This window comes from Capricornis sumatraensis, chromosome 19 (genome assembly GCF_032405125.1).
Source record: "Capricornis sumatraensis isolate serow.1 chromosome 19, serow.2, whole genome shotgun sequence".
Taxonomy (NCBI): domain Eukaryota; kingdom Metazoa; phylum Chordata; class Mammalia; order Artiodactyla; family Bovidae; genus Capricornis; species Capricornis sumatraensis.
The window spans coordinates 63,850,551-63,865,866 of NC_091087.1; the positions used below are offsets into that span (position 1 = coordinate 63,850,551).

The 15,316-nt window shown below is 38.6% G+C and overlaps 1 protein-coding gene across 1 annotated transcript in view; it reads left to right on the top strand.

The window, feature by feature from the left end:
* Positions 1–1,084: 1,084 nt before the first annotated feature.
* CPSF2 (cleavage and polyadenylation specific factor 2) overlaps positions 1,085–15,316 on the top strand; it is a 31,080-nt gene continuing 16,848 nt past the window's right edge. The window contains exons 1-8 of the mRNA XM_068991070.1: positions 1,085–1,198; positions 3,616–3,677; positions 8,637–8,818; positions 9,889–10,048; positions 10,138–10,243; positions 11,384–11,513; positions 13,689–13,804; positions 14,938–15,125. Coding sequence (XP_068847171.1) covers positions 8,670–8,818; positions 9,889–10,048; positions 10,138–10,243; positions 11,384–11,513; positions 13,689–13,804; positions 14,938–15,125 — 849 coding nt within the window. The 5' untranslated portion in view covers positions 1,085–1,198; positions 3,616–3,677; positions 8,637–8,669. The remainder of the gene's footprint in view (positions 1,199–3,615; positions 3,678–8,636; positions 8,819–9,888; positions 10,049–10,137; positions 10,244–11,383; positions 11,514–13,688; positions 13,805–14,937; positions 15,126–15,316) is intronic.

Sequence of the window (15,316 nt, forward strand, 5' to 3'; positions counted from 1 at the left end):
TCCTTGAGAAGTGAAACTTCGGCCCCAGGTGATGAGACTCGGTGAAGCGCCACCCCCTTCCTCCAGTTTTGTCTCCCCCCGCCGACCCCCGAAGATGGTATCACCCCGTGTCTCCCCGCCTTCGCGGGGTCGCCATCAGTTTCAAAATGGCGGCGGCCGTTGCGGGGCTTCTCCTGGCTGATCGTTACCGGCGCTGCTGAGCCAACGTCAGCTTTTCTCGCTCTTGAACGTGGATTCGATTAGGGGGTTGGGAAGGGCAGTGGACCACGTTGGGGGAGGACTGATGAGGCAAGTGGGGGCGGAAGGAAGCTGTGCGCCTTTGGATGGGGGAGGGGGGTCTCGGCCCTCGGGGAGAGCCCGGCTCCGACTCCGCCCGGGTCTCCGCGCGGGGACGTGCCCCCCAGGGCTTCGGGTGCGACCGTCCGGGTCGTCCCTGGCGGAAGTACTCAGGGAGGGAAAGATAGTGACTTCTCCATGGATCCAAAGCTCCCAGTCTTTCGTGGCAGTTCCTACGATTCACTCCCAAGCTCTCCTTCCCTCCTTTCTGCCGTTTTCCTCCTCCCTTTCAGTCTCTCGATGCTGGAGGAGTTAATCCGACGCCAGCTTCGGTTCCTTAGCCTTTTGGCTAACTTGTTCTCAGCCCCCTTCCTCTGGGTCTTCCCGTCGTCTCGTACTGAGAGACGACGAGGCTGCTGGGCACAAAATAGGCGTTCTTTTTAGTTAATCGACTCCATAGACCTTGAAGACGTTACCATGCTTTTGAAAACAGTCTCCGCAACCCCACTCCCGGACCCTCCCCCGATCCCCGTATCGCCTTTGCGCGCTCCCAGCATCATCACTATATACATGCTCAGTGGTAAACAGGAGGTCAGAATAATTTTAACTCCGGCAGGTCTGGCTTCCTGTGACCTGGCGAACGTGCGTTATCAATTGCCCGTGCTCTGATTTTTTTTTTTTTTTTTTAATTTTAGAGCCTCTTGGAGCCTTTTATGAAACTAATGCTCTCCCGGAACTGACCAAGAGGAGACTTTTCTCACTCGAGCTCCAGAGCTAACCCAGACTCTTTCGTTTTCCCTTAGATTTTGCATGGTTCCCCTTTGTTGTCATCAGCGTATGCAGCCCTTATTGAGAACGAGTGGCTGTGACAGATAAATGAGGTGAAATGGTCAGCAATCCCCGCCTAGAAGGAATTTATATGGTGAGGATTCATTCCGTTCAGTACACATTTGTGTTGCTTTGAGCCTTGTGCTTGGCATTGGCGATAAAAAAAAAAGATTCATTTTACTCTTTTCCCATTCATTTAACATCCATTCAACATATATGCTTTGAACATACATTCTTTGTGCCCACTTGTGTTAACTAAAAATGAAAAACATGGCTTGGAGACACCAAAATAGCTTTCAGTTGAACTGGATCATTAAGGGTCAAAAGGAAAGTACTAAAATCAGGAAAAGGTCGTTCCTGGATACAGTACAGAGATGCAGAGACTGGAGAAGTTTTGGCTTACTTAGGGAGAGCAGGAGAAAGCAGCCTTGAGCATGCAGTGCAAGGGTGGTTGGTGAAGCAAGAGGGAGAGTAAGGTAAACTTGGGAAGGACCTTGCTTTCCAAGGAAGGTGTTCAGACCTAGTAGTTAGCTGGAAATCACAAGAAAGAGGCGCGAAGATGTTTGTTTTTTAGGATGGTCTGTGATTGCTTTGTGGAGAATCAACTTGGAACAGAAAAACTAGATGAGAGGAAATTGCAGTCATTCAGGTAAGGTAATGGGTGCCTCCGCTGAGGCAGGAGAATAAAGGATGTCAGAGAGACTTCTGAAATGTCAAATAGGGTTTAACTGATGGGAGCCAATTTGGTGATCAGAGGGTGACTTAATTTCTAGCCTGGGAGATTAAGTGGTTGGTGATACCATTAAAATCAAGTCTAAGAGGTGAATGTAAAAATAGTATGATGCGAGCTTGCACTTTAGGAGTGGCAAAGCACAGTACAAAGCATTGATTTTAGAGTCTAGACTTGGGCTATTACAGTAGCCACTAGCTACCTGTAACTGTTGTGCACTTGAAATTGTGGTTGGTTTGAATTGAGAGGTGTTGTAATCATAAAATACAATGAGTTAGTACCAGAATTCATTAATGTCTTAATGACTGCATGTTGAAATGATATTTTAGAAATATTGGGTTAAATAAAATGAACTTCACAAACTTCAGTGTGACTGTGAAAAAATTTTAATTACGCTTGTGGCTTGCATGATATTTTTGTTGGACAGAGCTGTTCTAGTCTAGACTAATGATACAGGGATTAGTGATGATGTTAGATTTGAGCTGGGCCTTAAGATGGTGATAGTGGTGATCTCAGGGCAGCTTGCTGGCGCCCTCCGTTGCCTGTTAAGGCATTCAGGTTTTGTTTTTTTAAACAGAAGCCTTCAGAGATTTTTCAGCAATGGATCATATTTTAGGGGTGTTTTGGAAGGTTAATCAGCAATTAGGTTTATGTTGAGGTAAAGGAAGGAAAGGCTGCAGGCCAAGAGAAACTCTAAGGTAGTGAGACCCTGTGTAAGGGTGCTTGCAATATGAATGGAAAGAGAAGAATAAATGTACAAAAGCATTCTAAGGGGGAAATAATCAGGAGTTGCTAACAGTCTAATAGTCCAAGGAGTAAAGGAAGCAGTCGAACATGTAGAGTTTCAAGTCTTGGTTACTTAAATAACAACCAGTGGATTCTGTGTCATAGAGTTATAAGGTACATGGGGCTAAAGAAAAGTGAAAGTGAAGTCACTCAGTCGTGTCCGACTCTTTGCGACCCCATGGACAGTAGCCTGCACCAAGCTCCTCTGTCCATGGGATTTTCAAGGCAAGAGTACTGAAGTAGGTTGCCATTTCCTTCTCCAGGAAATCTTCCCAACCCAGGGATTGAACCCAGGTCTCTCGCATTGTAGACAGACACTTTACCTTCTCAGCCACCAGGGAAGTCTGGGGCTAAAGAAAGTTAGTCTCAAAATAGAACCAGTAAGTTTGAAAGGAGGAAGTGGGCTGCTAAATACTCTCCTTTTTTTTTTTTTAAAAATCTTGCATTTTCTTTCTTCTTTATCCAATAAGTCATGTATACCAGCTAGTTTTTTTTTTTTTAATACAGAACTACCTGTATCATGTCATCTTGATAATTGACCTTAAAATGCCTCTGTTGCCTCTTCTCTGTTTAGCAATTATCATTAGGGCCAAAGTTTCTAAGGTCTTCCATTAGCTGACCTTTTTCTATTCATTAAGACTTTTTCATTTTTTTGATTCCATGAAATTGTGCCAGGCAAGTTTTTGTTTTGTGCTTTTGATCATGTTTTTCCCTTGTTTTGAATACCTTTTCTCTTTATCTCTTTTTACCCATGGCCTACCAGTCCATAATGAATAATTTAAGAGCCCACCTCTTTTATGATTCTCAATAACATAAATTAATGTCAGTTTTAAAAATCTTATTTCCAAGATTTTTTTTTTAAAGGACCATATATTATTGTATTTGCTGCTGTTCACTGTCTTTACCTTAGGAGAAGACATGGAAGTTAAACACCAAAATTAAAAACAGAAGTAAATCATTATACCACATTCATGAGACTCTTATTTATTTTTTAGATATATAAAGAAGTCTTCCTTTGAATTCATGGTGTTTCATCCCAAATACAACTGAGATACCAGTAAGTAAAGATTGTCTAATAAAGATACAGCTTTATTATATTATAAGCAGTTATAATAAAAATATCTTTTCATCTGTTGCAATCTGGGTTTGGCTGCAAAAGTTATAAATGAGCTCATTCGGTTCTATCTGTAAGACGCTTTGTATTTTCATGTCATAATCTAAATAAAGAAAGTGGGAGAGTAAAGTAGATTTAAGGTGGAAAAGGGTTTCTCTTAGGCCATTATTATAATTGGTACACGGAGATTTTTGACAGGGAGATCGAAGTCCTATTTAAAACTGTATTTATAAATGCGTTTCTTCAAATAGAGAATTAGTATCTGTGTATTTCTCATACCTTAAAAATAGGAACACACCAAGTCAATGTATTTTTAATTTCAGTTTGTTTGTTTTCGCAACAGTGATTGTTAAACATGCACTGTGTAAGACATGCTTATATAGTAAGGGTACAAACATAGAACAAACTAGTCCTGCGTTCAGAGAGCTCTCCCAAACCAAAGGAGGTGCATATAAATAGGTAGCTGTTCAGTTCAGTTCAGTTGCTCAGTCGTGTCCGACTCTTGGCGACCTCATGGACTGCAGTACGCCAGGCTTCCCTGTCCATCACCAACTCCCAGAGCTTACTCAAACTCTTGTCCATTGAGTCAGTGATGCCATCCAACCATCTCATCCTCTGTTTCCCCCAGTTTACCCCTCAGTCAGTCTCTCCCATTAGGAAGGTTCTGTAAGCTTCTTTTCCTTCTCCATCAGAGGGCAGACTGAATGAAAACCACAGTCAGAGACAACTAACCAATCTGATCACATGGACCACAGCTTTATCTAACTCAATGAAACTATGAGCCATACTGTGTAGGGTCACCCAAGACGGATGGGTCATGATGGAGAGTTCTGACAAAACGTGGTCCTCTGGAGGAGGGAATGGCAAACCACTTCAGTGTTCTTGTCTTGAGAATGAAAAGGCAGCTGTTAATGGTGTGGAAAAGCTCAGTATTAAAGCTCATTTAATACTAGCCATCTTCATTTATTCATTTAAGAACCACTTATTGTCCACCACTATGTGTTAGGCACTGTAGGGGTGCTGGAATATAATTATAATCAAAATAGACAAAAGTCTCTACTTTCATGGAGTCCTTATTCTGATGTAGGGGTTAAAAGGAGATAAGGGGTTGGACAAAGTGAGCAAATAAGCAGCAAATAGAGGTGGGTACTATGTATTTTGAAAAAAATAGAAGGAAAACACACATTATAGGATGTAACTGAGGTGGGGGTGGACTTTAGGTTTATCAGAAAATGTCTCTGAAAGAATGAATTTGAGGTCGGGAAAACAATAACTCAGACTAGTTAGAAATCTTGGTGACACCGGAGATAGAAGGAAATATATGAGAAATTATTATACTTGAGAAATGTAATAGAGGTAAAAAGGCAGGATTTACTGATGGATTAGATGTGAAAAACAAGTAAAAGATCAAGGATGATGCCTTCAGAGACCAGATGATCTTAAAGCTGTAAGACTGGAAGATTACCTAGAGAGAAAAGAGAAAGTCCTGCAGAAAAGCACTGCCTCGTGTAGAGATTGGGGGAGAAGGAGGAATTAATTAAGGAGCGTGAGGAATGGCCAGTTAGATAAAAGGAAAATCAGGAGAGGGTTGACCCAGAGGAGCAGAGGAAGGTGTTTCTGGGAGGATGGAGCTGTTAGTTTTGTTGAATGCTGCTGCAATTTCCAGTAAGTTGGGACCACAGGAATGTCCATTGGCTTCAGTTGTATAGAGGTTTGTCAGTGACCTTCATGAAAGCTCTTCTCGTGATATGGTGGACAAAGATATCAGATTCAGTGGTTTGAATGGAAGATAAGAAAGTAGAGACAGGTCTGTGGACAAATATTCTGAGAAATTTTGCTGTGAATGGAGAGCGTAGGAGTGATAAAGCAGTTCCAGGGGACTGTAGGATTGAGAGAGGGATCTTTTAAGTTGAGAAATTCTAGAGTATCTTTGTATGCTAATGGGAATGGTACATCGATAACGTAGAAGGAGGGGATGACTGAAGAAGTTATGGAGAAGATAAACAGGAGTGGGATTCTGAGCACACACACAGGATTGGCCTTGAATGAGAGCTGGGCTGTTCGTTCTGAATGATGGGAGACACAACAGCGTACGTGCAGATAGGTTAATGTAGTAGCTATGGTATTTGGAAAATGTGGAGTTACTGTCTGATGACTTTTGTCTTCTAATTGAGGAATGAGGTGAGATTATCAACAGAGTAGGGTGGAGGGAAGGGTGCGTGATGCTTGAGCAGAGAAGAGATGTGAAATGATGGTCTCAGATGGAAAGTCAACCTACTAGGAAAAATCAGATTGGTAGGTAGGACATAGTGCCTGTTTGAGATTTGGCCATGAATTTAAAGAGCAAATAGCATAGTTGTGTGATTGGCTTTTTCCCCCTCTGGCAGCATTGAGCTGCTAGAAAAGACAAGGTGCATGATTGGAGTGAGTGAGGGTTAGGATTTTGCCAGACTTGTACAAAGAAGGACTAGAGCTGCAAAACACTTCAGTATTTGCAAAATAATCATGATGGCTCATGGATCCATATAACATGAGTGAAGACAGGAGGTGGTCATGGACAGTGGAAAAGTAGTCAGTAAATTAGAGATACAGTGAGGCCAAAGGGTTTTTGCAGTGGGAATTCTAGAGTAGGGAAGGTGGGAGTGAGATGGGGAGATCATTGAAAGTGAAATTTTGAAAGTGCTGCAGTCATGATAAGGTCGTGATAAGGTCATGGTTTTGACTGTGGTGCCGGGTGGCTGAAGTGAAAAGAAGACTACTGGAGTTGAGAAAGTCAAGAAGAGAAGAGGTCAGTAATGAAGCTACTCAGAGGAAGACTGAGTCAGGAACTAAAGTCCTCCATTAATGAGGAAGGACAGGAAAGGCTCACAGCGAGCTGGCTGGGCAGCATGAGTTTAGCAGGACTCTCGTGTTTCCAGGAGGAAGGAGAAGACATGCACTAGAGGCTGCAGTGATGAACAGGGAGCACATGCTTCCTGCTTTTGAGGGCAGGGAATCCAGGAGAAAAAAGGCCTCTTGAGAAGGCTGGAGGAGACACAGAATCATTTGAGAAGAGCTAGGTTTCTGTGAAGATTTGCAGATGAGGAAAACCTTCAGAGAAGGGGTGAAGTTCTCGGTGAGTGTAATGGTTTCAGAGGGAATACTGAAAAGATTTGGAAGGCAGAAGAGGTAGTGAATTGATCCCACTAGGTGGACTTCAGTGATGATGGACAACCTCAGAGTCTTGGGTCTTTGGCCGTGACCGAAGTAAACAAGGATGGGAGATGTGACAGTCTGTTAAGAAAGCTGGGCAGTTTACCTTAATTTGTTGATACGACCTTGGGCAGATGTTGAAGGATCATCAGCTGTGCAATGACCTCTCTCTTTTTTTCACATAATAATAATTTTAATAATAGATGCTATAGAGCAATATTAACAGTAATGAAAAGGCACATTAATTAGAGGGAGGTCTAATAACTTAGAAAACTTTTGAATCTTTCAACATCCCCTTTTCTTCTAAGCACTCTAAGGATACATAACTGTGAATGAATAATTCTCTTACTTGCATAGTTAACCAGAAAAGGCAAATTTACTTTAAGAACCTAAGATCTGAAATCTTGCTGTGGAGTTGTGCTTTGCTAATGAATGTTTTTAATAACATCTATATCAGTTCAGTTCAGTTGCTCAGTCGTGTCTGACTCTTTGCGACCCCATGAATCGCAGCACGCCAGGCCTCCCTGTCCATCACCAACTCCTGGAGTTCACTCAGGCTCACGTCCATCAAGTCCGTGATGCCATCCAGCCATCTCATCCTCTGTCGTCCCCTTCTCCTCCTGCTCCCAATCCCTCCCAGCATCAGAGTCTTTTCCAGTGAGTCAACTCTTCTCATGAGGTGGCCAAAGTACTGGAGCTTCAGCTTTAGCATCATTCCTTCCAAAGAAATCCCAGGGCTGATCTCCTTCAGAATGGACTGGTTGGATCTCCTTGCAGTCCAAGGGACTCTCAAGAGTCTTCTCCAACACCACAGTTCAAACGCATCAATTCTTCGGTGCTCAGCCTTCTTCACAGTCCAACTCTCACATCCATACATGACCACAGGAAACATCTATATAGTAGCACACAATTCTAGATCCTAAATCCCAATAGATGTTTTCATGTTGTATCTTCTTGAAATACATAGTAAGTATCCAAACTGTATTCCATCAGATATGTTTTGAACACCTACTATGTGTCAGAATCTCTTCAGGAAGTGCAAACTGTAAGGTACTACAATTGTTGATCAGTTGCTCATGTTCCAGTGCGAGGCTTCTTAACAAAATTCCCTGAAAAATATGTGAATTGCTACATGTATATGGACCGTTTTGTTTTTTTAAGGACTGAGGGGAGCAGGAAAGATCCATAGCTTTTATCACATTGTCAAGCGGTCCTTTATTTAAGGACCACTGGTTTAGTAGTAGAGAAAGACACATAAACTAATAACATTGTAATGCAATGTAATCACTGCCATCTCAGAGCAAAATAAAGGAGGAGCAAATTCACCTTGAAGAATAAGTTCGCTAGTTTAGTACACTACATTTATTTACTGAGAAACTTGGTGGCCTCCCTTCTAGGTAATTTATACATCATTTGAAATCTTCTAACATCCTTTTAATGTATATATTAATATTCATATTTTATAGGATACATAAGTGAGGGAAAATTTAATTGACCTGCTCAGAACCATATAAGCATAGATTCCAATACAGGTCAGTCTGATTCCAAAACCTAGTACTTTTCATCAACCACAATGGGGGGCCACTGAAGGGCTCTATATACAGGAGGGTGTAAGATTATGTGTGTTCCTTCACACTTAACGATGATGGAAATAGGTCTTTAAAATGACTCTGCTTTTATGTTTAACTATGTTTTTATTTCCGTTGAAAGAACCTTTTGGATTGTTGTTGTTGAACCGAAAAAATGACATCTATTATCAAATTAACTACCCTTTCTGGGGTCCAAGAAGAATCTGCTCTTTGCTATCTTCTCCAAGTCGACGAGTTTAGATTTTTATTGGACTGTGGCTGGGATGAGCACTTTTCTATGGATATTATAGATTCCCTGAGGAAGTAAGTTACTGTTAATATTTCTACACTTTTAGTAAATCAACTTCTCTTTTCTATGCTGTAATACTATTTTGATGTTACATAGTGTTTGCTGTTTTGCTCTAATTTAGTTGAGAGTAAAACAGTTTTATTTAAACTGAGGAACCAAAAAATGACTTTTTATTTGCGTAGTTTTGATTGACTTGTAAGCTGTGTTTATTGAATGTCAGCAAAATCTTAAGTTAATTGTTACTTGATCAATGGATCTCAATAGAAATTTTTGCACCCTAATTTTAGAAAAGAGCAAAATTAAATTTGTAAGAATTTGAAGAGAGGAAAGCTGTACTTGTAAAAGTTCTGGAGTCAGATCAAATTAGCTTATTTTCTTTTAATCTTTTGATGCTTAGACATTTGAGAATTGGTGCTTAGAATAAAGCCCATGAGATTCAAAAGGATTTAATCCATCAAAGAAAAACTTAGTTGTGTTAGCAGTATTGTACTAATTATGGAATGGATGAGAACTTAAATATTGAAAAAACTGAATAAGAACTTAGAGCAAAAAATTTTTTTATTTCTTTTGTTAATGAGAATATATTATTCATTGACTAAAGTTACACTATCATGAATATACTGTCATTATGCTAAAAAGCTGAGACAAAAATCCATAATAAATATGTGGCCTTTTAAATGTCCTTTTCTTAACAATTTCTTAAATGCTGAGTTCTTGAACTTTAATAGTATATGAGATAGCCGCTTGAAATCAGTTTATATGTGGTGTCTACTGTTTTCCTTCCTTTTTTGAAAAAACATGTCTAGACACTATATATTTACGTGCAACTCATACCAGTTTTGATCTCTATGTAGGACAGGGGTAGTACTAACTGAAATTCATAGGTAGCGTAATTTTAGCTCTCAGTTGAACATGGGGTCTCAGAGTCGGACATGACTGAGTGATTTCACTTTCACTCTTTTACCCCATCATAGTCTTCAGCTCATAATACTGAGAGGAATCAGAACCGGCAGATTAATTTTGAGTATCCTGCCTGTTCCTTTAGGAACAAGACTCAGTAACAGTCGTCTTGCTTGTGTTCTAGGCACGTTCACCAGATCGATGCGGTCTTGTTGTCTCATCCTGACCCCCTCCATCTTGGCGCCCTCCCCTATGCTGTTGGAAAGTTGGGTCTGAACTGCGCCATCTATGCAACCATTCCCGTTTATAAAATGGGACAGATGTTCATGTATGACCTTTATCAGGTAATTTAAGCAATTTTAAAAAAAAACCTGTTTTAACACCCCTGCAGTGATCATTTTTAACCTTTTATTTGTATTATTATTTTTTTTAGTCCCGACACAATACAGAAGATTTTACACTCTTTACCCTAGATGATGTGGATGCAGCCTTTGATAAGATACAACAGTTAAAATTCTCTCAGATTGTGAATTTGAAAGGTAAAACATGTTTCCAGTAGCAAATAATTGGGCAAATGGTGTTTGAACTACTGAAAAGTACAAGGGAAATTTGTAGTAAAAATTATAGGCACTATTGTCTGAAGAATAAAAAATTAGCATTTTTTTCAGAGGGAACTGTGAACTTCCCCAAAATCATCTGAATTTTAAAATATTCCAGGCTAAATTTTAATAAAATGTAACAGCTCAGGCCTCCTTTTCACATTTAATTTAGGAAGACTTACTTAGTGATTACTGTATATAATGCACAAAGGTAACATGGTCAGATTCTCGTTCAAAGAGCTCACAGTGAGGTTGAGGAGAAAAAGTAGCTCAGATGACTAAATGGAGTGATGGAAGTAAATGAAGTGCTCTGGCAGCACAGAGTAGAACATGACTGAATTCTAGAAGATGAAAAAAATTTGTCATTTAATTAGGAAGTCATATATATATATATATATATATATATGTCCCTAAATATACATTTATCATCTGTAGAGAAGGACATGGCAACCCACGTTCTTGCCTGGAGAATCCCAGGGATGGGGGAGCCTGGTGGGCTACTGTCTATGGGGTCACACAGAGTCGGACATGACTGAAGTGACTTAGCAGCAGCAGCAGCAACAGAGAGAACTATTTAAATATTTTCATAAATTTGGTACCATAAATACGAAAAAATGGTGTACAAGTGGACTCTGAAGTTTAGCCAGAAGTAACAATGGTCTCAGCAGTTTGGCTGGTACTTAGTTTTCTATAGGATACATTCTTTACCATAATGAGATTTGAATTGTCAATTTAGAGGTTAGCGAAGATGGAAACACTTCATAATTTATGTGCACAATATGAATAGTAAAGTTTATTAGCTCATACTAAGTTATTGAATAGTAGTGGCAATCTCTAGCCTTTTATTTTTCAAGCACAAATATTATGTACAGAGGCATGATGAAATTATAAGCGTGCCTCCATGAAGGTATGAGGTAGCTGGGGGACTGGAGGGTGAGACTTGCATTTCACTGATGCCTTCTTACTTTTGAATTTTGTATCATTGCACATGTTACTTATTAGAGAATAGCTAATAATAAATAACCTTTCTTTAGACTTGTAATAAGAAATCTGAGTATTGTCATTATCTTGTTGACCTAGGCAAAGGACATGGCTTGTCTATCACACCTCTGCCAGCTGGTCATATGATAGGTGGAACAATATGGAAAATAGTCAAAGATGGAGAAGAAGAAATTGTTTATGCAGTTGACTTCAACCACAAGAGGGAGATGTAGGTATATCAAGATAAAAGCTAATGGAAATGCTGGTCTTGTTTCATTGTTTGGAGGGAAATTTAAAAACAGTTTTCTTTAAACTAGAAATCTAGGGCAATTTAAAAGTACCAAGTAGTGAATATTTTCAAAGTTACTTGAATTATTTGCATTGTAAGGAAAAAGTTTGATATGAGATATAAGATACTGTTTTGAAATTTACATGTAGATATCTACTCTATAAAAGAAGTATCTCTCTGGAGATGTTGCATAGGAGATTAATTTTTATGCATCAAATTATATTTTATATATTCTTGACTTGTTATTTAGAGGAACTTTGTGGGTGGGTTTTTAAAAATTTTTTGATAAAATTCATGAATACCATCTAATATAATGATTTAAAGTCAGACTCCCTTTAGAAGAGTAGGTAGCCTACCCCTTCTCTAGCGGATCTTCCCGACCCAGGAATTGAACTGGAGTCTCCTGCATTGCAGGTGGATTCTTTACCAACTGAGCTATCAGGGAAGTCAACTTAAAAGGGGACACAATAGTTTCATTTGAAAACTTCATTTTGTACTTACAGCATTTCTTTTGTAATTTTTGTACATTAAGTACATAACTTTTATATTAGTATATAGTATCCTTAAGATCTTTTGTATCATATTAAGAAACATTTAAGGCTAATATGTTGAATTTTAGGCTCTTGTAATTACAGGTTAATGAGAAAAGACGGGTATTTGAGTGAATGATATTCAAACATTTTGGGAAAAAGCTCATTTTATGTCCTTTTTATCACTTAATAAGATAAATTTCAGGTGGATTAGAATTAATTAGAAAAGGAAACAATACTGGTGAGTCTGATCTCTTGATTTGGAAGACTTCAGTAAGCAGAAAGGAAATGGACTAAGTTATAAACAAAAAAGAAAGACTCTGCTACATTTGATTACATACACGTTCAAAATGCCTGAAACAATAAACTAAGTCAGGGCCTCCCTGGTGGCTCAGTGTAAAGAATCTGCCTGCCAATTAGGAGACACAGGTTCAATCCCTGATTCGGGAAGATCCCACAGGCCATGGAGCACCTAAGCCCGTGTACCACAGCTATTGAGCCTGTGCCCTAGAGCCTAGGAGCTGCAACTACTGAGCCCACTTCTCGCAGCTACTGAAGCTCATGTGCCCTAGAGCCTGTGCTCCGCAGCAAAGAGAAGCCATAGCAGTGAGAACCTGTGCACTGCAATCAGAGAGGAGCCCCACTGCCGCACCTAGAGGAAGAAAGCCCGTGCAACAGTGCAGACCCAGCAGAGCCAAAAATAAACAAATAAAACAATTTTAAAAGACCTACATTAAAAGACCTATAAACTAGGGAAAATGTTTCCATAAAGTTGATCAAAGACTTATTTATAAGACCAGGTATTAATCAATCAGAAAGCTACCAGTTGCAAAATGGACAAAAGTTATAAAGTCAAAAAATAGAAAATTTAAATAATGATTTTTTAAAATTAAATACCATTAAAATTGCTTTTAAATGGTAATGTTCTTCTGGGAATTATTTCATGAGTTGGTCATTGTTTCTGTTTGAACCTTTCTGGAAAAGGGAGAGCTTTCTCAGAAGGGTCAAACCTTTCTGGAAAGCCATTTAGCAATTTGTATATTTTAGTAAAAACATTTCTAGGAATGTGTCCTAAAGAAACAATTAGAAATGCAACAGAAGCTTTTTGCAAAAGTTTTCTTTGAGAGTATTTATAATGACAAAGAAAAGTAACCTAAATATCAATAAAGGGAAATGACCAAATATTTATTGTACAAACACACAGAAAGCTTTTATACTTATTAAAAATTAGACTTAGAAAATGGTTTTAATGTCATGGGAGAAAACTAGGGTATAAACTGGATATATAAGCATCTACATGAGATGCCACTTTAGTGAAATACATACACAGATATATGCATAGAGAATATGTACTTAGAAGGATATGCACCAAGATACTATGGCGATTATCTTTGGGTGATGGTACTCTGGAAGAGCTTAGTTTTTAGTTTCTGAATTGACTAGATTTTCTTATCACTGAGCATGTAAACTGTTATAGTTAGAAGAGGAAAAAAACCTTATAAAAAGGTTTTTTTATTTTTGGTAAGAAAAGCTGTTGTTTATTTGAAGTGATACAAAGTATTCCTGTTCTTCAACTTCCTTATAGCCACTTAAATGGATGTTCCCTGGAAATGCTAAGCAGACCCTCCTTACTTATCACAGACTCATTTAATGCTACTTATGTGCAGCCCAGGAGAAAACAAAGAGACGAGCAGCTTCTGAGTATGTATTGCTTATGATCCTTTCTACAGAGCTGTGGAGGTGCATGGTAGTATAATGACTGTTGGACATTTTTCTTGTCATAAGAGATTGGCTAACTCTAGTATTTTTGAAAGAATATTTTGTAACCATGTCAGTATTTTTACAAAAAGATGCTTTTGTTGGTTTGAATTTAACTTTCCTAGAATAGGTATAAAGGTTGGTTTCTTCCTGTTATTCAGCACATAGCTAGCTTTCCTTGGCCTCATTGAATGTCAGACAACATATTTTGATGTCTAGCGAACATCACAACATATAAAGATCTCATATAAATACTAGAAAAACACTTATACTCAGAAAAATGAATGAAGGAGATAAATGAGGGTGTGCATAGTCTGTGACTTTGGTGTTTGGGTGTTTTATACTCTAATACAGTAGTCTTGGTTCTAAAGAGATGCATCCAGGCCATCCCTGGTTGCTTCTGCTCTGGCTTGAGCCCTTTTATCTTTTATTCTGTTTTTGTAAGCTGCATTGGAATTCAACAGGGTAAATCGGATTCCAGTTTCAACATGTTTGAAACCACCACCTTCATTTATCTACTTAAAAAGTATGACATATACTATGTTACTCTAAGATGATTTTCAATTCTTGGATTTTTGTTGTTGTTATTTATTTTTGCTAGAGTTTGATTTGACTAAATAATTCCAAGCAGATTTTCATCTAGAAAGTCTTTTATTGTAAGAAAGAATGTTAATTTGTCTTTTATTCTATAGGCATCCATACATATAAAGCATGTATGTATTAAAGTATAAGTGTGTGTGTATAAATTTTGGAATTATGTTTCATAATGAAATTCATGGAGGTGAGAGGTGAGGTGAAGCAGGTGAGACCAGAGTGACCTGGAAACACAAAGCTGATTGCATTTGGCTTGTTAGCCGAATTTTCCCGATACATTATACAAATGTCATTATCTGTGTGTACTATGGGTGGAAAGGGTTAGAAACCATGATTTATAATTTTTCAATTAAAAAAATGGAGTTAATGGCATTGTTATAAACCATAGTCTTAATAGTGAAAACATGAAGATAAAAGTCATCTTTATTCTTACAGCAAGACATTGATATGTCCTGTTGGGATTTTACATTCTTGTTTTCTAGCAAATGTCCTGGAAACACTCCGAGGTGATGGAAACGTATTAATAGCAGTGGACACTGCAGGCAGAGTTCTGGAACTTGCTCAACTCCTTGATCAGATTTGGAGAACTAAAGATGCTGGCTTGGGTGTTTACTCACTGGCGCTCCTCAATAATGTCAGTTATAATGTGGTGGAGTTTTCTAAGTCCCAGGTTTGTTTTCATGTGATGTGTAATAAAGAAGTTTGCTACAGAAATTGGACTTATGGAAAACAGTATCTTAAATGATCTTTGAATTTTCTTTTTCTGTTGAGGTTGATGATGATGATGATGATGATATAAACTAAAAATCAACCACTTACTGTTATGTATTCTTTACATGTATTATTTCACTTAATCCTTAA